At 45.8% G+C, this 22,012-nt stretch overlaps 3 protein-coding genes across 8 annotated transcripts; 1 reads left to right on the top strand and 2 right to left on the bottom strand.

Moving 5' to 3' along the window:
* Nucleotides 1–930: 930 nt before the first annotated feature.
* Nucleotides 931–13,339, bottom strand: IK (IK cytokine). Its single transcript, XM_012178623.4, has 20 exons — nucleotides 13,228–13,339; nucleotides 12,593–12,659; nucleotides 10,432–10,524; nucleotides 9,853–9,912; nucleotides 8,684–8,851; nucleotides 8,344–8,458; nucleotides 7,805–7,875; nucleotides 7,666–7,712; nucleotides 6,430–6,593; nucleotides 5,420–5,528; nucleotides 5,032–5,071; nucleotides 4,651–4,870; nucleotides 4,393–4,411; nucleotides 3,854–3,932; nucleotides 3,478–3,558; nucleotides 2,861–2,918; nucleotides 1,699–1,787; nucleotides 1,410–1,518; nucleotides 1,203–1,237; nucleotides 931–1,118 (listed from the first exon to the last, which is right to left on the bottom strand). The coding sequence occupies exons 1-20, from the start codon at nucleotides 13,241–13,243 to the stop codon at nucleotides 1,091–1,093; spliced, it is 1,668 nt and encodes a 555-aa protein (XP_012034013.1). The 5' UTR covers nucleotides 13,244–13,339; the 3' UTR covers nucleotides 931–1,090.
* Nucleotides 13,340–13,521: 182 nt separating this feature from the next.
* NDUFA2 (NADH:ubiquinone oxidoreductase subunit A2) lies at nucleotides 13,522–15,632 on the top strand. 3 transcript variants are annotated; one of them, XM_004008868.4, is made up of 3 exons: nucleotides 13,522–13,649; nucleotides 13,772–13,878; nucleotides 15,320–15,632. In XM_004008868.4, exons 1-3 carry the CDS (start codon nucleotides 13,549–13,551, stop codon nucleotides 15,409–15,411), a joined length of 300 nt encoding a protein of 99 aa, XP_004008917.1. In that variant the 5' UTR covers nucleotides 13,522–13,548; the 3' UTR covers nucleotides 15,412–15,632. The 3 variants fall into 3 exon arrangements, with proteins under 3 accessions (XP_004008917.1, XP_012034009.1, XP_060271833.1); XM_012178619.5 differs by having other exon boundaries at nucleotides 13,772–13,925; XM_060415850.1 differs by having other exon boundaries at nucleotides 13,772–15,517.
* Nucleotides 13,978–21,189, bottom strand: TMCO6 (transmembrane and coiled-coil domains 6). 4 transcript variants are annotated; one of them, XM_012178620.4, is made up of 12 exons: nucleotides 21,005–21,189; nucleotides 20,775–20,887; nucleotides 18,932–19,047; nucleotides 18,642–18,825; nucleotides 18,236–18,340; nucleotides 17,988–18,073; nucleotides 17,651–17,767; nucleotides 17,321–17,444; nucleotides 17,043–17,229; nucleotides 16,808–16,902; nucleotides 16,259–16,426; nucleotides 15,597–16,027 (listed from the first exon to the last, which is right to left on the bottom strand). In XM_012178620.4, exons 1-12 carry the CDS (start codon nucleotides 21,087–21,089, stop codon nucleotides 15,914–15,916), a joined length of 1,494 nt encoding a protein of 497 aa, XP_012034010.1. In that variant the 5' UTR covers nucleotides 21,090–21,189; the 3' UTR covers nucleotides 15,597–15,913. The 4 variants fall into 4 exon arrangements, with proteins under 4 accessions (XP_060271832.1, XP_012034010.1, XP_004008918.1 ...); XM_004008869.5 differs by having other exon boundaries at nucleotides 17,333–17,444; XM_060415849.1 differs by lacking the exons at nucleotides 15,597–16,027; nucleotides 16,259–16,426 and adding an exon at nucleotides 13,978–14,600.
* Nucleotides 21,190–22,012: the final 823 nt, after the last annotated feature.

The raw sequence follows: 22,012 nt of genomic DNA, 5'->3' as shown, positions 1-22,012 counted from the left end.
ATCTGAGCCAGGTCGCTTTCTGTGACCTTTACCCTAATTGTGACTGCTGCCAACCACCATGAAATCAGGGTATCACTTACTGTCTGAAATTAACCCATCTAGGTGTTATTGCAGACAGAGCCCAATTTCAGTCTCCTAGATGCCATGCACAAAGCTGGCTTCCTCAAAAAACCCTCTCTCTCTCAAGGTGAAAGTAACCAAAGGCAATGGCTAAGGCAGCCATCTAGCTTTTCTTGGATCTTGTAAGCCCTCAGGTTGTACCTCTGGGCAGGCAGTGGCAGCTATGGACCAGCCAGAAATAAACTGTGACCTTTGTTGACAAGTACCAAAGTACTGGCAGTTAAGCTGAGAAGAAAAGGGTGGTGGAGTGAGCTGAAGGCCAGAGAGCCCACACCTAGGTCTTGACAAACTGTTCAGTGTGTTGAAGGGCACCAAACCCCTCTTAGCTAGGACAGGGATTCCTCAAGTGAGGGATTCCTCACTTCCCCTCCAACCCAATAAGCAGTGATTTCTGCTTGGAATTACTGAGGATCCCCACAAGGCATAAATCTGTGTGAAAGGTTTTTTGTTCCCAGGAGTGTTTCTCATCAAGTGCCTTCACCTAGAACCCAGTCATGCACAACCTTGGGATCAGACTGGCAGCTCACTGGGCTAACCCTAAGTCCCAGAGAACCTCTACCCTAAGACTAGGTCCCCAGATGAGTCTGCTATTTAAGACCAATCATCTTTGTTTTTCTGTGCTTATCAGTGAGGGTCAATCGTCCCTTCTCCACTGGGTATCCTGGCTACTATATATATTGCTTAGGAATCTATTAACAGAAGCACAGCTCAGCAAAGGACTGAGCTGACTTCCATGTGATTTTTATACAATCAGTGGGATTAGAAGACTTCTTGGTGTACCTGGGCCCTCAACATACATAAGATAAGACAGCAGGTTAACCAACTTTAATGGGATCAAAACATTATACAATAAAATTTATACACATTCACACACAAAAAAATCTTTCAACTTTTTTTTTGGAATTGTATAAAGCAAGCAGTGGGGAGTAAATCCTTGTGGAGATTATTCTTGGAGTTGGAACCAGAGATTTTAGTATTTTGGTCTTTTCACTTCAACTCTGCAATAGAAGGAGAAATGAACATAAGATCAATATACTAAGCAATTCTCACCAGTCCCACAGAGGAAAAATAATGCTGCTCACCCATCAGCTTCCATCTTCTTCCTCTTCTCAATGATCTGCAAGAACAACAGTTATAGTTGATAGACTGCCATTCTAAGCTCACCTGAAACCCAAGGCTGACCTCTCTCCTACTTCCATGGCTCTCCAACCCCTTGCCTGGTTCCTGAATCTGTGGGCAAGTATGTCTTCCCAGCTCAGGCCCTCCCACCCAGAACCAGTCCCACTTACCGCACTAATCTTTTTCCACTGGCGATCAAGCTCTGCTTTGTCATTGGTTTCCTTGAAGCGCCTGGTTTTCCGCCCTTCAGACATCTTGATGCCATACTGGAATGCAGCTCTGAAGGGAAAAAAGGGGAGTTGAGGGAAGGAGGCATCAGAGGTTACAGAGCAGTAGCAAGGTGTTCCCAGAGGACCTATGAGCAGAGAACTGATTTTGTAATGTTTCAGCCAGACTACACCCTCTCACCACCCACCATCCCTCTCCTCACACTTGGCTGTATTTAGTACCAAGACTCACTTGGGCAAAGCCTCCTTGTTGTTCATATACTCGCTATATTCCTCCTGGGTGTCAAAGTCCCAGCGGCCTAAAGGACCTTTCTTGTTACCCTGTTGCAGGACAGAATGGGGGGGGGGGGCAGGGAAGGAAGAGTTGTCAGTGGAAATCAAATTTTAGCCCTTGATTAAAGCCAGGCTCTCCCATAATCCCAGGTTTTATCATTAATAAATCCTACCTTAATAAGAAGTGTTTACTATGTACTTACTATGGGTTGGGAAGATCCAATGCAGAACGGAAAGGCTACCTACTCTAGTATTCCAGCCTGGAGAATTCCATGGACTGTATAGTCCATGAGGTCGCAAAGAGTCGCACAACTGAGCGACTTTCACTTCACTCACTCCTATGGGCCAGATATTATTCTGCACATTTAACATGTACCTTATTTAATTCTCTCAGAAACTGTTCTGAGAGAACTTAAGAGTTCTCTCCATTTTCCTAATGAGGAAACTGAAGAATAAGCAGTAACATAATTTGACATGGTCACAACACTAATACCTAGCAGAGCCAGGGTTAAGCAAGGCTCCAAAACAGAATGAGACCATGCTGTTAAGCACAAAAGTACAGAGAAAACAAGGAAAAAGATGACACTTCTTCACCCTTATTGGTGTTTGTTTAAGGCTTAGAGGAAATATCAATCCTGGCTATAATAAAACTCAAGTTATTTTCCTTTTTCTCCTGCCAGTTATTTTCTTTTTTTTTAATTTTATTTTTATTTTACAATACTGTATTGGTTTTGCCATACACTGACATGAATCCACCAAGGGTGTATACAAGTTCCCAATCCTGAATCCCCCTCCCACCTCCCACTGCCAGTTATTTTCTAAAAACTGAAATTCCTTCTGCCCTTTTCTACATGTGCACTAAAGGCCTGCTTACTGCCCAAGATGGAATTCAAAGCCTGGCACTTTATAGAAAATAAAAAGAAACATATTCTTGGCCCTATCTCATTTGACTTAGTCGTGACGCTTTAAAACACTTAAGCTGCCCAAGACCCACAATGCCACTGCTCCTACTACTCCAGCTAATGGAAGATGAGCCTCAGGAAATGACAGATCTTTTGGGAGGAGAAAATGGGATATGTGTTAAACAGTAACTGCCCCCACCCATTCTTCCAGCTCCACACCTGGTCCATTTTGCTATAATCCACCTCCTCATCACTGTCCACAGCCATGTCATCCATCCTAAAAAGAAGCAACAGTTTAAAAGAGATGGTGGATTTCCAGACTCCTATGATTCATTCAGAAACCTACCTACTAAGAGACTATATGCCTAGGAATAGCCATCCCTCCTAGGCCTCCCACACAGAGCCTAACAGAATACTTTATCTAGTAAGAAGTACCCCTGGGTTCCACCAAGTCAAATTTCCACATCACTGCTACTACCCCCAAACTTATTCTCCGATCATCCCAGTCCACCTTCTTCAATAGAGTCTCGGGACTGCCCTGGTAGTCCACTGCTTAGCAATCCACCCACCAGTGCAGGGGAACAAGTTCAATTCCTGATCTGGAAAGATTCCGCATGCAGGTAGGCAACTAAGTTTGCGTGTCCCAACTATTGAACCTGAGCTCCACAACAGGAAAAGCTACTGCAACTAGAGAGTAGCCCCCGCTCGTCGCAACTAGAAAAGACCCACACACAGCAAAAAGACCCAGCATAGCCAAAAATAAAATTAATTAAAAATAAATAAAAAGCTATGTGACTATTATTATTAAAAGAAAAAAAAGAAAAATTTTCACGTACGTGGCTGGATAGCACTCAGCATAGCTATTGGACATGCCAAAGAAATCTCCCAGCTGCTTCTTGTCCTCTGGCTTCTTCAGCATATGCTACATTAAAGAAAATAATTCTACCAACAGCAGAAAAACTTCAAGCAGGAAGGGCCAAGGGCTAGAAGCCCCAACATGAAAACTCTTAAGAAGAGGGCTGGAATGTGAATGGGTCCTTTGAAAAAGGGGAAATACATGACTTCATCCTTGTCAAAATCCAGCACGAAAGGATAAGAGCAAGACATGTGAGGGTTGGGGGGAAGGGGTGGTGGTTAAGGGGAAGCAGGTGGAGTTGGAATGAAAAGAGAACAGTTTGCTAGAACCCATGAACACACTGAAATAAAGGATATGATTCCGTGCCTTCCCAGCCAGCAGATCCAGCAAACTTTTCATTGATGGACTTGATCAACTCCTTGGCAGATCCGGGTCCTATGCAAAAGAGAACTCTGTTCAGACTTTTAAATAAGGAATTTACAACCTCTTCCCTACAACACACTTCCCACCTGTGCTTTTTGTAAGAACATTTTTTTAAGCAACAGAATTCTTTTTTAACTAAAGAAGTTTTAATCAAATTTCAACTCAAAACGAGCTACTCTGCTTGAGATGCAGTTGTGTGCCCAGAATATCCTTCGCTCAACCTGCCTCACATCCTCAGAACCCCAGAGCTGGGAGAATTACATCAAACAAATATGGCCTACTATTGTGCAGGAAGACTGAATTCCACACTTATCTTCTATCTACCATAAAGCAAGGCATGGATCTTTTGAGAACCCAGAATAGGAAGTTCCCCAGTCCCACCCTTGGCAGCTCTGAAATCTGAGTCAGACTCTCAGTCCAGAACAAAGCAGCACTGCCAGAGCCAATGCAAGATGCCACAGGTACAACTCACCTTTGTCAACATCCATGGGCTGGAAAGAAAACAGAAACTGAAGTGAATGTCACCAAAAAGGATGCCCACTCATCTCTCCCCCAAGTTTGAAACAATTTGCTATCCCACCCCTTGCCCACATTTCCAGGACAGATTAGTTGACCCAGTTGCTACTATGGAGCCATGAGGCACCTATATAACTCATGCGGGTTCTATACCTGGTTGGGCAGCCACAAAGATAGGCAGCCCCTCCATATGGTGCCCGGGACTCCCACTCACCTCATCGTCCACTTTTGGCTTCTCAAAGTAGCTGTGCCTCTTCTTCTCTTCTTCTCGCTCTCGGTCCCGCTCTCGCTCTCGGTCTCGCTCCCGCTCCCGCTCTCTGTCACGGTCTCTGTCTCTCTCCCGATCACGCTCCCGTTCCCGGTATCTCTCCCGCTCCTTGTCTCGAGGAGTCTTGGTTGTGGAGGGCACATAATCCCCAATATCTTCAAATATACTAGGAAAACAGAGATCCCAGGCTGACAAAGTCACACATATTTCTATCTCCCCCAACCATTTTTCCAGATTCTCACACCAAGGCGTCCCCCAAATGCCAAAGACAGGAAACCCAGAAGACCTTCTTCCCTCAGATCAGGAGTCAGGGGCTAGGATACATACTTCATGTCGGCTTCCGGGGGTTTCTTCTCTTCCATTTTCCCTGTAACATAAAGAGAGTAAGGAGAACACTCCTGAGTTAATTTCTACCCAGCGTCACCATGCTCCCTAGTTCTCAATACCCTTTTATACATCTTTTTAAAAGATGGGACAACAAAAGCTATCCCTACTTCCCCTCCTCATGCCTCAAAACTGACCACTGCTTCCTAGGTGGGTCAAGCAGACAGAACCTAGATGTAACTATCCCCCTCCTAATGCTTCACTGCTCCCATATTTCTCGGGTCCCCAGAAGCCTCCCAATGCTCTAGAACAGAAGGCTCTAGGAGACCTTGGTTCCATCCTCAAAAGCCCCTCAAAGGGTAAGGTTTCTCTCCCTAACCCTCCCGGTTACCTTTATCTTTCTTTTTGAGCTTCTTGTTGCGGGTACCCTGCCTCAGGTAGGAAAGGATCTGGGTGAGCTTGCTGATGACAATGTCATTTGTAGTCAGTGTGGTCTGGGCCTGAAAAATCCAAGAAGAATGTTATCCCACTGAGCAGGACTCTCCTCATTTATTCATTCATTTACTTTAACAAACTGAAGGATGGGTGAAAATTAACTAGGTGAAGACAGGTAGAGGAGGTGTTGTAAAAGGACATTCTGGACAGATGAAACAGCATACAAAGGCCTGGGTCAAATGTGAATTTAGTACATTCAAGAAAGCCAGGATGATTGGAGAACAAACAAGAACGCGAGGTAAAAACAGACTGCAAAGGCCAGAGTTACAGGGCCTCACAGGCCATGATAAAGACTTTGCTTTATATCCTAACAGTAAGAAATCATCAAAAGCTTCTAAACCATGATGAAACAAAATTCATGTTGTGGAATCATCACTCTAGTCATGTATAAAAATAATGGAAAAGAGGATGGAAAGACATGGGAAGTGGTAATGGCCATATAGTACAGGGTTTCTTTTTGAGGGTGATAAAAATGTTTTGTGGGTTTTTTTTTTTTATGACAATGTTTTAAAATTGATTTTGATGCCAGTTACACATTCACAGTATATTCTATAAATATACTAAAAGCCACTGAATTGTACAATTTAAAGGGATGAATCGTATGGTATGTAAATTATATCTCAATAATAATAAAGGTAAACATAATACTGAAAGGGAAACAGAGTGGAAGTGTGGAGACTAATTAGGAGCCTCTTTTAATAGTTTCAGCAAGAGATGATGGCTAAGAATGGAATGTTACTGTGTTACTGGCGGAGACAGAAAAGTCACTGAATTCAACGGAGATTTGGGAGGTTAAAATGTGGACAGGACTTGGTTAAATGTGGTAGATGAGGCTCAGGGCAACATCAAGGCTGATTACCAGGTTTGAGGCTCACGCGGCAGGCTCTTGGGACTTGGGTCACTCACCTCCATGGTGGGGCAATCAGCTTTGCTGCGGATAAGAGTAGTGGGGATGTCTGTGTCGGCGTACTCATCATCCAGGTCTACCACATAGGCCATGCGGCCTGGAAGAAACAGCTCATTCCGCTCATATGCTTTGCTCTTGAAGAGCATGCGGTAAACATTTCGGCCTACAAAAAGAGAAACAGCAGCAAGTAGCCAATAAGAACCTTCTACAACAACAGCTGCAGTTTACTTTTAGCTTGTAAGAATACCAAGTCTGAGAGTTAGGTGATTTACTACCACTTAAGTCATCTGACTACTGTACTCCCAGAGCTACTAAGAGACAGAACAAAGAATGGGACCCTGGCCATTTAACTCCAAAGTCTGAGCTCTTATCCACCCTTCTTACACTGCCTTCTGAATACTGCGTGCCTAGCACTGTATTAGGCCCTGTGAGGAAGAAGGATGAAGTTTACACTAATACTGATGAAGATCTGAAGATGGGGAAAAACAGCACTACTACATGCCCAATGTGATAGGCATGTTACACATATTATTTCTCTTTGTCCCAATAATTTCATGAGGCATATTAACCCCATTTTTCAAGTGGACAAGCAGGAGCTGAGAAACTGTGTTGGTTGCACCCCAAATCACATGCCTTGCATGATTTCACCACAGGATTCAAATGCAGGTTTCCAAATTCTGAGTTTTTAATCACCAACCATGCTACCTCCCTTAATGGATAAGCCCAAATCTGAGAGAGAGTCCAGCCTAACTGAAGGGACATTAATGCGTGTGAGTGTGCTAAGTTGCTTCAGTCGTATCCGACTCTTTGCGACCCATACTATGGATGGTAGCCTGCCAGGCTCCTCTGTCCATGGGATTTTCCAGGCAAGAATACTGGAGTGGGTTACCACACCCTCCTCCGGGGATCTTCCCGACCCAGGGATGGAAACTGCATTTCCTGGATCTCCTGCATTGGCAGGAAGGTTCTTTATCACTAGCGCCACCTGGGAAGCCCAGGGACGTTAGTAATATATATGAAATAACTACTGGGGACATTAGTAATATATATTAAATAAGTAAGTCCACATCTGAGTTCTATTAATAGTAGTAGTATGTGGGAGCTACTTGGTTTGGGGACAAAAAAAGAGATAATAGTTGGTTGAGGGAGAGGGGAAGCTTATCCTGCCCAGAGCACTAAATTCCCTACAAGTCATCTGGAATGCAGAGGCACTAGTGCAGAAATTCTGTACTCACCCAAACGTGTTTTGAATTCAATTTTATTTTCAGGATCCTCATCTTTCCTGAAAAGACAAAAAGAACATTCTTGCTAAATGTGTTCCTATGTTTGGCCCCACCTTTCTAAACTCTCAAGCTCTCCCTGATGTTTACTTACTTAGTTTCCTTCTGGGGCTTTTCCATCATTTCCTCCTCCTCTTTCTCTTTGCTGGCAATTTCAGCTCGTACCTGACAGGAAAGCACTTAAGGTTTATCCATTTATTCACTTTACATATCTTTACTGAATACCATTATGCCACACTGTGCCAGGAACTAAGAATTCAATACTAAAGAAAATAATATAGTCCTTGCTTTAACAGGGCTTATAAAAAGAAATGCAGACAAATTAAACAATTAAACAACAAAATGTGATAACTGCTATAAATAAAACAGAAGAGCTATGCAAGTGTGCAAGTAGTAGGAGGTGAGGATGGGGGAGACCACCATACCTAGGTGATAAGGGAAGGTTTGCTTCCCCAAGAAGATAAAACTGAGGCTGAGACTTGAAAGACAAATAGCAACTCGTCCTACAGAAGGGTCACCATTAGACCTTTTAGACAGTTTGAACTAAGGGCAGTCTCCCTCGTCACCCAAAAAGGCCCTTAAACGAGCATTCAGCATGGCAGTATTACTCTCCACCTACCAATGAAGGCTCACCTTTTGAAGCAGAGCAAAATCCAAGCCTTTCACCAAATGGGTGTGTTCCATGTCACCACCCAAGAATTTAGACTCCTGGATCAACTGTCTTCTTTTCTCTGCAGCTGATTTGTCCCTGGAGAATGAAATAGACCACATAAGAACTAGCCTTTGAATAAATAAATTGAAAAATGAAGCCTAGAAAAAAAAAATAACCATCCTTTGTGGGCGGGAAGCGCCTCTTGAAATGGCTTGGTATGAGGAAAAGACTTTCTAGAGCAAGGAAAATGTGAAGAATTCATACTGCCACTGTATGACTCTGCAGTGCTGAGAATCATGCCCTGGCCCGCTCAGTACTCACGCCTCAGCAGTGGGGCCCACAGCCCTGTAGTTAGCCGTGGTGCTTATCAGTTCCGTTTCCTCATAATCTTTGTTCACACCATCCCGCCGTTCCTTGGCACGGTCCCGGTACTTCTCTGCTAGTTCTCTCTCTCTCTCAATTTCTTGTTGGCGAAGCTTGGCATAATAACTGTGACCAGGGAAAGGCAAATGTGTGAGCCTCAGCCTGTTTCTGCCTGTTTCTTTATACCTTCATCCAACTCTCTATGCTGAAAGCTCATATATGTCCTGACAGAACTGCTGGTCACCTCTTTTTGTTTTCAGTATTTGTTTCCACTAGGTCTTACTGTGACACAAGGGATCTTCGATCTTTGCTTGGGCATGTGGGATCTAGTTCCCTGACCAGGGATTGAACCCAGGCCCCCTGCAATGGGAGGGCAAAGTCTTAGCCACTGGACCACCAGGGAAGTTCCTGGCCACCTCTTGGCAGTCCTCAAAATTAGAGCTACAGCTTCTTCCAGCTCACAGATATGCTGTTCTAAAGCCACCTCAGTATACTCCATCTGTCACTTCAGAATCCTTCACTATCACCCAGCTCTATATCACTGAGTCTCTACAGGTATGAGACTTTTCCATATGGCAACCAGAAAGTCACCTGAATTTTTATCACCTTCCAAATCTCACCTGAAAAATAGGTCATTTCTTGCCAGTCCTCCTCAAGAGGAGAGGAAAAAGTAAAGTTCGAGATCCAGGAAGCTTGGCATATAAAAAATAGCAATAACAATGATGACAGTGGCAACCAAGATTGACTGGATGGTCACTATATGCCAGGAACTGGTACTAAGTGTTTATGGACTGTCACAGTTGATCCTCATGACAACCTAATAAAAATTATCATCACTATCTTGATTCTACCCATGAGAATATTGAAGATTAGAGACGTTGAGCAAAATGCCCAACAATACCCAGCAAGAAACTGGTAAAGACGAGATTAAAACACCGCAAGGTGGCTCCAAAGCCCTAAACTGCCAAATAAACTGCCATTCTAAGTATCATTCCTCTCCACTATGAAAGCAGAGAACCTCAAGACAAGAAAGGAAAACCTCAATCTCTTGGCTCCTAACTAGCCCCTATTCCTTACCCCCAAACACCATCCACCACAAAACCCAATACTCCTCCACCTTCCTTTACCTTTTCTTTTTTCTCCTTCGTGCAGCTGGATCTTCATCCTCATTGTACTCTCTTGGCATCCTAGCAAAAAAAGAAATTCATGGATAGCAAAATATTGCCACAGCACCAGAAACCCCAAGAAGTGCCCTTGAGAATTAAAGAAAAGCCTAGAATACAGACCAAAGCAAAAACTGTCAGTTTTAATCAGGCAGAGATCCAGGTCAATATTTGTAGGTGAGTCGTTCTCAAATTTTAGAAAGCATCACAAACATCTGAAGGACTACTAAAATTATATATACCCAAACATCTGCCCTAGAATCTGAGTCTGTGGGGCTGGAATGGATCCAGAAATCTTATTTAAGCACAGGAGCAACTCTAGTTGGTCCAACAAATGGTCCGTGGAACATACTCTGAGAAAAACTGAGATCCCTAGAGCATCCCAGTCTTTCCTGGAGCTTCAATCTCAAGAGGGAGGGAATCAAAACCATGGACTTAAAAAAAAAACGGGGAGGGGGTGCTTTCAAGTTCCTAAGACATCTAGTTCAATAAATTTTCCATAGGAAATAGTCAGAACACAGATTGGATCAACCCAGAACTTACTCATGGTGACGTGACTTAGAGGGTGGTGCAGAGGTAGGTGCAGCCCTTGGGGTCATGAGAAGTTTCCTGAAGTCTTCATTAGTGAGTTTTGATCTAAAGGGCAAAAATTTTTACAAATTAGTACCCGATGAGAATTGGAAAAGGAATATGTAAAAAATATGGTTCACTTTACTAGAAATCAGGCAAATACAAATTAAAACAAAGACATGCCTTTTTTAATGCATCAGTGCTAATGATTAAAAAGTTTGATAAGTCAAGAATGAGTGAGAATATGGGAAGTGGATATTCTCTTATCACCGACACGAATGTAAATCAGCACTGATAACTAGGAGGATGATTTGCCAGTATCTTTCTTAAAATTTAAATGTGTAATATCCTATGATGGAGCAACTCCATTCAACTGTATTTAACCTGGTCAATTACTGGCATTATGTGTATAAGGCCTGTGAAAGAGATCTAATTACAGTTTCGAAAATAATAAAAACTTGGGAAGGACCTAAACTCTCACTGGAGACTATTAACAAATAAACTGTGACAGTATTTCCCAAATGTGGAGAACATAGCACTGATAGTATAAGATGTAATTTTAACTGATACAGTGACCAAACTCAAGTTTCCTTTAAACTCTCTTCAGAGCAGGCCTCTTCCTTGGCCTGCTGAGCCCACTGTAGCGAAGAATCCTGCTAGGTCTCCCCCAAAATGACTCTTCAACACTACCAAAATACAAATTAAGACTATTGCAAAAGGGGATAAGGATCAAAATTCAACTCTGAATACAACAGAGACAATAGGGAATTTATGGAAAATTACTCAGACATCAAAGTGGAAGATGAATTTGATTAGATTAGCAAGAGGAGTGACTGGATCTCATTGACTGATTGATGGATGGATGGTATTCTCCATACCCTAACAGAATTCTTTGCTAAAATTGGGTTCAGGAGACCTGGAAAAAAATATAAGGCCTGCAGAAGCCTGACTAGAGTTTGGTCAAGAAGGGAGTCTTTCAGCAGAGGTGTGCATCCCTACTTCGGGGCTGACTACATTTCCACTTGGGGTCACTAGGACATAGCTATCCCATACTATAGAGTTCTGAGGGTGGGATTTTGGGGTATGAACCCTGGCCCTAATCCACCAGCATTTTAGAAACCTATGTGGGGGATGTATAGCCATCACAGCTGGTGGCACCGGGATGGAATCACTTCTGTGTGTACTGTGTAGCAGTCTAGCTCCAGCCACCTGGACACTTACTACATGAACCTCACACGCCTCTCCCTGCCCCATAGTCTGGGGATCCACGCTCACACCTGGAGGGACATTGATGAGACAAGGCTTGAGCTAAGAGAAAGCCAAAGGACAGGCTGTGAGGGAAGATGAAGGCAGGGTATCTTGCCAGGGAGGAAGATGAAGCTGAGTATCACACTAAGGGTAAGGGTTGGTTTCTGTTGCTGCTGAGCCAGAACAAGAACCAAGTAGGACTGGCTATTAGTATACTTGACGTCAACAAGTATGTAGATAACAAGTAGAACAGGAAAAACTTTCCCTCTACCCTCTTATACTTATATATATATTCTGCACCAGAGATCTGCAAATGAAACTAACAAAAGACAAACTTAAAAAAAAAAAGAAGTCCTTGTCACTGCCATGAAAATAAGGACTAAGATATTGAGAAGGGAAGATCATCAGATGGCAAAATTATATACACACAATGTAACATCACTTAATTTTAATATTTTAACTCACAAGGCAATATTTTACTGAGATATAAATGCATGTGTATAAATGCATTTAAAAAGAGTAGCAAAAAAGATATGTGTAAAACAGGTAAAATGGCTACCTCTAAAAAAGGGAATGAAATTGGGAATGTTATCGAAGACAACATTGACTTCATTCTGATGTTTTAATTTTATACAAAAATTAATTCCTAAATAATGCAAAATTAAACATGAATTTAAAAAAATTAGCACTCACTCTGTCATTATTTCCCCTCTAACACTTTTATGCAGTTGGCCTGACCCAGTTAAAGTTCACAGAGGTAACAGGGCAAGAGGTATGATTCTCTGACCATTCTTAGTGACAAGACATTCAGAATTATTTCACTGTCACCACCACCACTTCGCTCATTCCCCAGCTCATTCCCATGGTTCTACGTCAAAACACTCACTGGTGGAAGGAGTGAGGATCGTCCACATCGTGGCCATCTGGAGCCAAGGGATTGGAGAATGGTTCGCCTAAGAAAAAGAATTGATATTAATTTAATAAATCTCTTTAGAGTCAGGTCCTGTGCAAAAGTTGGGGATTCAGTAGTGAACAATACACAGATGTCTTTTCCTGTCAACTTGCTCACAATCTAGTGGGGAAAAAAGTCAAGAACAGCGACACTGACAATACAATGTAAAAAATGCTAAAGCAAAAAATACAAGGAGCTACGGGAGCGCAGAGGACAGGACCCCTAAAACCAGGCTGGAGGATCAGCCAAGAAATCCCGAACATGACATCTAAGATACTACGCAAAAGATAAACTGACGTAACTGAAAATTAAGTGACAGGGGTTGGGGGAGGCTCACAGATAAATCTTATCTGTCGTGCGCTGGGACAAGAACAAGATTTAGGGACAATCTGGAATTTCCCGGCCTCGTTCAGGGCCCAAGTGCTTCGCCAGGGTCCAAGCGTCACACTCCCGGCCCGCCTCCACTCCGCCCCACCCCCCACATACACGGCTTAAATTCTGAGGCCAAAATAACACGCCACATGTCCCGAGTCCCGCGTGGAAAAAAGGAGAGATGACCCGAGCCTTACTATCTCGCTCCGGCATTTCGTCCGCAGTTTTTCAACCCCAACAACGACCGAGGATCCTGTAACAACACAAAGCTACAGGAACCTCCCCACAATGCACCTCAGGAGACCGCCCACAATTCCTTTCGGGCCCCAGCTTTTCCGTCTCGGCCGCGGGCGGAGAAATCAGAGCAGGCGTTGACTGGCAATGCTTTTATGGCATTGGCTAAGCGTGACCCCGCCCTTTGCGTACACCAACCTATCACGGGGCTGGAGCGTCCAAAGCTGATTTGATAGGATTACTTGGCCGGAAGGTCTAGGGTGGATGATTGAGTACTAGCCGAGATGGCGGCGGCTGCAGCGATTCGCGGAGTCAGAGGCAAACTGGGCCTTCGTGAAATTCGTATCCATTTGTGCCAGCGCTCGCCCGGCAGCCAGGGCGTCAGGTGAGGCGCGGCCCAGTGAGGCGGGTGGGCTTCGGGGCGCCAGGGTCATGACCTCGACCTCCCGGGTGTCTGGAGAGGCCCGTGCCCACACCGCACGCGCGGTGCTCTCTCCTGCCCCGCAGGGACTTCATTGAGAAACGCTATGTGGAGCTGAAGAAAGCGAATCCCGACCTGCCCATCCTAATCCGCGAGTGCTCCGATGTGCAGCCCAAGCTCTGGGCCCGCTACGGTGAGCGCGGGACGCAGGGAACCAGAGACCCCGGAGGGGGAACAAAGGTTCGAAAAGAGAAAGAGCTGCCCAAGGTCACACAGAAACCTACACAGGGACTGGGACTCAGACTTCAGCTTTGCTATTGATCTTGTTGCAAATAAGGAAATATACATTCGCAGAGTTACAGAGTGTTTGTATCCAAGTAACAGGTGGAGACAGGCCCTGCCCTGCATAGGAATCGTTTTTGTAGTTCAGAACAGGCTTCAGGTTGCCTGTGTTGAGTGCTTTCCTTTCCAAATCTCTTGAACCTTAAGTATATAAGGGGTGGATTCCTTTTTCTCATCTTGTAGAGATTAAAACGCTGAATGAACAATTGTATGGAACATACCTAACGTTTTTCAGCTAAGATGCATAACACGGTTGAGCTTTTACATTTGTTCCCCAATCCTAGATTGCACTTCTGCCAGACTTAAGTAGCTGGCTTTTCAGGTTACAATTCAGGTAATCTTGTAGGTCTGAATTTCGATATCACCTCCTCAAAAAGGCATTCCCTGACCAGTTATGTAACATTGCCTCTTTACCCTGTTTCATTTTACCAAGTGTTTATTAACATACTACCTGTGTCATTTTACCACAATTTGAAAACTACTCTGATGTTGCCTGAACATAGAGACACAATAAATATTCATACTTACTGAATAATTGGGCTTCCCTGGTGGCTCAGACGGTAAAGAGTCTGCCTGCAATATGAGACACCAAAGTTCGATCCCTGGGTCCGGCAGACCCCCTGGAGAAGGAAATGGCAACCCACCCCAGTATTCTTGCCTGGAAAATTTCATGGACGGAGGAGCCTGCCAGGCTACAGTCCATGGGGTCGCAGAGTCAGACACGACTAAGCGACTTCACTTTCACTCACTGAATAATGGTATTTTTAATCACAGCTTTTAATTACACTTTGCCCTAGGAATGTCTGGGGGAAGGCAGAGAGTCACACCCAGGGCAGATTGGTTTTAACAGTGCAGCTAACTGCAGTTTGCCATGCACTAAGTTGTTTGCAGGAAAAAAATTTTCCTTCTGAAAGCTAGTAGACTAGAGGAGATGGACACACAAATAACTTTAGTTAATGAACTATAGGAGCCATTAAAAGGGCACAATTAAGAGGCAGGCCCATGTAATACTCTGCTGACAGTGATTAATACTCAGTGCTACCATGCCCCTTAAAACTTCCCTGAAACACTTTCCTTCCCATTATGACCACCCAGAATGAGCCAAAATTCTACTTAGACCTGGGCTTCCGAGATATGTTAGAGACCCACTGGATAAATTCTAGGCATGTCAAATACATTTTGGTCATATCTCTTTACTACCCTTCATATCCTACCAAGAGTGTAAGTGGAAGACTACTTTGGTAGCCTGTACAGTGCAGAATGAATAATTAATAATCTTTCTGTCTCCTCAGCATTTGGCCAAGAGAAGAATGTGTCTCTGAACAACTTCAGTGCTGATCAGGTAACTAGAGCCCTGGAGAATGTGCTAAGTAGCAAAGCCTGAAGTCTCCACTGAGGATTAAAAACAACAGCCCCAGAGTCTGGGCTCTGCTGGACTAAGTACAATGTGGAGAAATGTATTCTGTTCTGTATAAAGATTGTGCTGAAAATGCTGTCTAAAGATGATCTGATTCGCATCCCACCAACTACCCCTTATTGTGCAACCATCTGAGGGAAAGCAGTTGGATATAAAAATAAAACTTATTTTATTCTGTCCCATCAAAAGCCATGAGCCACTGAATCCATAAAAGGGAAAGAACAAGAAAAAAGGAGGTTCCAGGGACCTATATTAAGTATACCACACTGAGTTCCATCTGGTCCTCTTGCCTGGACAGTGCTGGATGAAAGGGGAGGAGCTGGGATCCAGAGGTCTTGGCTTAGGCTTAGGTGTAAGAGCTGAGGGCATGATACCCTTATGGTTCTAAACCCCCCAAGGGGCTCTATAGGCCAGGACATCCGGGAGTACGGGAGATAAGGAGTGGAGTACATGACTTTCAGAAGTCAAGTCACCCATGAAGAGCTGTCTGCTGGAGAGCATGCACGCGATCCTGGAGCTGTGCCACCTCCTCATGCCTTTGTAAGGCCTGCAGCCCTGACTGCTGCAAGAAGGCCTGGGCAGCCTGAGAGCAGGGAAGAAAGAGATTCAACACTGGGTCCCTGAGCGGCAGCACACAAACACCACAGCCTTGAGTTAGCCCACCTCTTCTTGGAAGAGTGTATTCCCAACAAGAGTACAGAAGTTTGGACCTGGAGCCCACCTAGGCTAGCCAGGCCCAGAGAAATGACTAAAGACTGTAAGGAAGGGGGCCATGGTGGAACAGGGGGACAGGGGACTAAGGCCAGAAACCCACCCCTGGCTGATAGAGGAACAGCAGCTGCAGCAGCTCCACACTCTGGCCTACTACTTCAGTGTCAGAGAGGGCCAGTGTGTCCAGCAAGGTGGGGAGCAGGAGCCCTGGCCATAAATGCTGACAGTAAGCGGGACCTTTCTCTGCAACGTTGCACAGAACTGTGAGCACCTGCAGACGGAAACATGTACACAGTACCCACAATGAAACCCAAAGATTTTAATGATAGCTGGAATGGGGTGCTGACCACATGCCCAGTCACCATGCCAAGCACTCTTAATATGCATATTCTGTAATCCCTTCAGGCACCCTCTGGTAGGATTACTATTCCCAATTATAAGTGAGGAAACTGAAGCTTAGTTAATAACTAGTAAACTATAGTTTAGGAACGCACACCTATACTGTTCTGTGAGTGATGGTCTGGCCCTGAAGGAATGCATACCACACCACCTGCCTGCTCTCAGCTCAGGGTACTTCTGAGGGCTCAGGTCTGCTCCCCCTGTTTTACACTTAGGCCACCATATCTTGGACCCAAGGGACCCAAATACCTACCAATACGCTCACCACATTAGACACTGACAACAAGTGCAAGAGGGGCTCAATCAGATCCAGGGAGATCAAGGAGGTACAGAAACTAGGACTGTTTGCTGAAAGGGAAAATGTCAGAGTGAAGTTGCTTCAACTCAGGCATGAAACCAACCCACTCCCAATCCTACCCACCTCAGCCCAGACCCAGAGGAAATATTCCCAGGAGCTAAAGGTCCAGGCCAAGGCAAATCGTGCTTACCAGTGAGGTTGTTAAGGAGCCAGAGGCCCTCAGGAAGCAGGCTGGGCTGTTTGTGGAGAAAGAACTGCAGAAGGATAAATAAGGCTGCCAGAACACGCTCATCTTGGAGATGCATTGGCCCTCCCACAGTCTCTGCTGCTGCCTCTGTCAGCAAGTTGCTTAGACACCGAACAACAGGGCATACCAGCTGTAAAGACAAGTAGGGGTTCAGGTTTAAGGAGGAAGAGGCAACCTGCACATGAGCTGAAACTGAATCAGAGGGTCACCCAGATATTGACCTGTCCACATACCAGCTCCAGTCCTGCATCCTCAGTTCTCTGGACAGCCGCAGCCAAGTCCAACAGCAGCAGCCCCAGGGTGGTTAGAGCCCCCTGGGTGATGAGCAGGGCATTGTTGACCTGGCTGGGCAACAGGAAGCAAGCAGTCACTATTCAGTCAGTCCTTCCTTAAGCTGGCAAACAGCTTAGGTCTGTGTGTTCCCTGAGCTCCAAGAAGAGAGGACCAGAGAAGAAAGAAACTCATCCCCACAATTCCAGAAACTAAAGCCTGAGTGTCATGGAAGGAAGCCCCAGAGGAAGTCTGTTGCACTTTCCCAATTGCCCTATTACCTGCAGATGATGTAGTGAAGGCACCAGGCAAACTCCACGGCTACCCCAAGGTTCAGCTTTGGGCCAGGTTGTAACAGTTGCAGTATGTGCTGGGGAAGAGTAGAGCCCAGGACCAAGCTGTCAGTAGAAGCAGAGGTGTGAGTAGGAACCACAGAAGGCAAGATGTCAATCACTCTTCCCAAACCTGAAGAGCAGGTGGGAAAGTGCCCAAAACCCAAAGTTCTTCCCAGTTAGGCACATGGGGTTGAAATGTCCAATGAGTTGGAAACAAGACTCAGGCATCCAGGGGCTACACTACCAAGTAGGTCACACCTGCCTACACATAAGTTTTACTTACGGGATAATCTTCTCTGGAGCTTCCTTAGCCTGCAGAAGCTGGGACAAGGCATATCCAAGGGCTTCCAGCACAGTCAGATGGGGAGACTAGAAGCAGAGTAGGGATCTGACTCTGGAACCTAGGCCATAAGGTTTCCTAAGACTTTCAATCCCTCAGCACAGAGAAGAGGCTGGAGCTGCCTAACCAAAGCAGGTGGGGCGTGTAAGGAGATGGGTACTCCAGGAGGAAGAAAGGAGGTGGACACTCACCTGGATGCAGGCAGCCAAGGCCGGAACAATGCCCTGAGGTAGAAGCTGCCTTCTCACAGCCTCACTCTCCACAATCAGGTTACCCAGGGTATACAGACAGAGCTCCTGAGAGCAGAACAACAAAAGCACTGGACTTGGCCTACCTCAGGATCTCAGGCTGGGGGTGGATGGGCCAGGGTTGAGGGGGAGGAGGGCATGGGTGGGGGCTGGGGTGGGAATGGGAAAGATGAAGCATCCCAGTCCCTGAGAATCTGAGCACAGGGGAATGGCAGGTGATGGTGCATGTATGGCTGTGGCTGTCAGGGAACCAGGTTTTCCTCTTTTACCTACCTGCCGCTCAAACTGGACCCCAAAGCACAATTTTTAAATCCAACCCAAGAACAAGGTAGGACAGGACAGGGCTTACTATAAAGTCTGAGCTGTGACCGGAGAGGTAGGTGAGAAGGTAGGAAGTGGCTGGCAGGCAGGCCTCAGCCACCGCAGACTGCTCAGAGTGAGAGAGCTCATGAAGGCACCGAGCCGCCTCAAGCTGCAGCAGGGCCTTGTTGCTGGTCAGGAGCCCAACCAGGGTCCGAATGCTGCCCTCCAGCCTACGTGAGTGAGCACCAGAGTCCTTCTCAGCTAGCTGCCCATTCCCTCCACACCCCTGTCCATCCCCCAGAGCCCTAGCCACCCACTCACATCATCCACACTGACCTGATGAAGGTCTGTTGTGTCTCAGGGTGCTGCAACCCTCGACGAAGGCTGACCAGAGCCCTCTCCCTCTCTTTTTCCTCTATCCCCCGCTGGGCCAACCGCAGGAACTCCTGGATCTGCAGCACAGGGCAGGAAAATGAGACATGGCAACACATCGATCCCAGATAGCAAGGCATGAGTTCTGCTCGACTCCACCTGTGAACCCTGCAATATGGTACAATCCCTAGAACTTGTCATTCACACTATTATGGCTAATAAATGCCAACCCTGCAGTAGAGTGGACTGAAGAGAAAATCAAAACTGTTTAATACCAGCCCTGCCACTTGTTCTACAAGGGACTAAACCCAGTGTCTCACCTGAAAAATGGGAGTAACATCTACTTTGGTGTCTTACTGGGTTATTTCAAGAATAACATTTAAACCTCCCAGCCTGGCATAACCTACCCCTCCAGCCATTGTCCCCATACAACTGATACTGCAACGACATTTAGCATAACATGAATTATTTTTTTCAATGTTTCCAAGCTTTTGCAATATCAATCCCTTCTGCCTGGGATACCATCCACAGGTCCTCCACTTCCTTCAGATTTCTCTTCTCACTGCCTCTGGGGAGTTAGTTCTTTCTGGTATCCTTTGAAAGATTCAGTGGTTTCTACTGTGCCTCATGTTTCCTTCACCACAGGCAGTAGCACATCTGTCTCCTTCAGTGGGTTGGGAACATGTCAAAGAAAGGGACTCTTTTTTTGTGTACCTGAGTACCCAGCATAGGTGTCTTGGTACAAAATAGACACACAATGAATGAATGACACAACCTAGGTATAAGTTCTTCATAAAGTATACACATAAACAAAGAATAAACATAGGGTATGCCTGATGCTTACTAAATGAATAAATGACCTGAAATAAGTTCTTTCGTTCACTTATTCCATAAATGCTGAGCATCTACTATACACCAGATACTATATAGGCATCTGAATTTTCAATGATGACAAATAAGATAAAGTCTAGTTAGAAAAAAGGTAACAAACAAGCAAATAGTATAATTAACATTCTGCAGACCTACTTTACATGCAGCAAATGCAAAGCCTCTAGGAGAATAATGGGGCTGGTATATTGTTCCAAGAACTGAAAAAAGGACAATGTGGCTGAAATGAGTAAACTGATAAGATTGCAAATGGCAGAGGTTATACTATGCTAGAGTGTGTAGATCACAGGATGGATTTTGGATGCATCTGCCTGATGTGTAAAGAATGAATTTTTTAAAATTAATTTAATAGGAGGCTAATCACTTTACAATATTGTGGTGGTTTTCGCCATACATCAACATGAATCAGCCACGGGTGTACAGGTGTCTCCCCATTCTGAAACCCCCTCCCAAAGAATGAATCTGAGAGAGGCAAAATTTCGGTAGATGACCTGTTAAAAGGCTTCTGTTCAGTATGCAGAGAAGAGGGTACTGTCAATTTTGACGGCAACGCCATGTAAAGACTTAGGAGGCAAAAAAAGGCGGGGAGGGGAGGACTTGATGACGTATTGGTGTTGGGGTAAGGAAGAGAGTTGTCAAGAATGATTTCCTGGTTTCTGGCTTGACCCACTAGACGAATGGAGAAGCAAATGGCAACCCACTCTAGTATTCTTGCCGGGAGAATCCCATGGACAGAGGAGCCCGGCGGGTTACAGTACATGGGAGTCACAAAAAGTCGGACAAGACTTAAGCGACTGAGCACTAGACGGATAGAGGTGTTGAAGGGTCCGCGTTCAGGTTTGGAGACAACCCTCGAGTACAACAGAAGGAATTTGCCGCCTAGTGGGTGTGACTGTCATCACGCACCCTGATCGCTCACCTGGGCTTCTCCGAGGATCACGACCACACGTCCCCCTTCGGCTTCCTCCGTAGCTTCGTCTCTCAGCAGCCTCTTGCTGACCAGCTGCTGCTCCCTCCGCGCCTTCCGCAGTGCTGAGGGGAAAGGAGCCGGCTGAGCATGGGAGGAGAACCCACAACCCAGGGCTCGTCCCGTTGCCCCATAACCGACCGCCATAACCCCATCCTCCCGTGTTCCTCGCCCACCCGCACCTGCCTCCCGCTCCCGCCGGCGGCACCGTAGCTCCTCCACTCCGCAGCCTGAAGGCCTGAGGAGGCCCCGCCGTCCGCGCCACATGATAGAAGTGGAAAAATTCTGCAGGAACTGGAGAGCCAACAACTTTACCCAGAGATCCAAAACAGGACACAGCCGGCGCAGGCACAGCGCAGGGCGGAAGGGGAGGTGCCAGTGGGCGGGGCACGAAGCGAAGGGAAGGCGGAGCGGAACGAGGGGGCGCGACCACAGGCCCGCTTGCGCGAAGCGGCGAGAGGGTGGGGCAGACAGAGGGAGGGAAGATGCAAAGACAGGATTGAGTGGGGCAAAGGCGGAGAGGGGCTACTAATTGAGGGAAGAGACCTTTCAGTTCAGTTCAGTTCAGTTCAGTCGCTCAGTCGTGTCCAACTCTTTGCGACCCCATGAATCGCAGCACGCCAGGTCTCCCTGTCCATCACCAACTCCCGGAGTTCACTCAGATTCACGTCCATCGAATCAGTGATGCCATCCAGCCATCTCATCCTCTGTCGTCCCCTTCTCCTCCTGCCCCCAATCCCTCCCAGCATCAGAGTCTTTTCCAATGAGTCAACTCTGCATGAGGTGGCCAAAGTACTGGAGTTTCAGCTTTAGCATCATTCCTTCCAAAGAATACCCAGGGCTGATCTCCTTCAGAAGGGACTGCTTGGATTCTCCAACACCACAGTTCAAAACATCAATTCTTCGACGCTCAGCCTTCTTCACAGTCCAACTCTCACATCCATACATGACCACAGGAAAAACCATAGCCTTGACTAGACGGACCTTAGTCCGCAAAGTAATGTCTCTGCTTTTGAATATGCTGTCTAGGTTGATCATAACTTTTCTTCCAAGGAGTAAGCGTCTTTTAATTTCATGGCTGCAGTCACCATCTGCAGTGATTCTGGAGCCAAAAAAAAATAAAGTCTGACACTGTTCCCCCATCTATTTCCCATGAAGTGATGGGACCAGATGCCATGATCTTCGTTTTC

This window comes from Ovis aries, chromosome 5 (assembly GCF_016772045.2).
Source record: "Ovis aries strain OAR_USU_Benz2616 breed Rambouillet chromosome 5, ARS-UI_Ramb_v3.0, whole genome shotgun sequence".
NCBI classification, from domain to species: Eukaryota; Metazoa; Chordata; class Mammalia; order Artiodactyla; family Bovidae; genus Ovis; species Ovis aries.
Note: the sequence above shows the minus strand (reverse complement) of the source record. Positions and strands in the feature narration are given on the sequence as shown.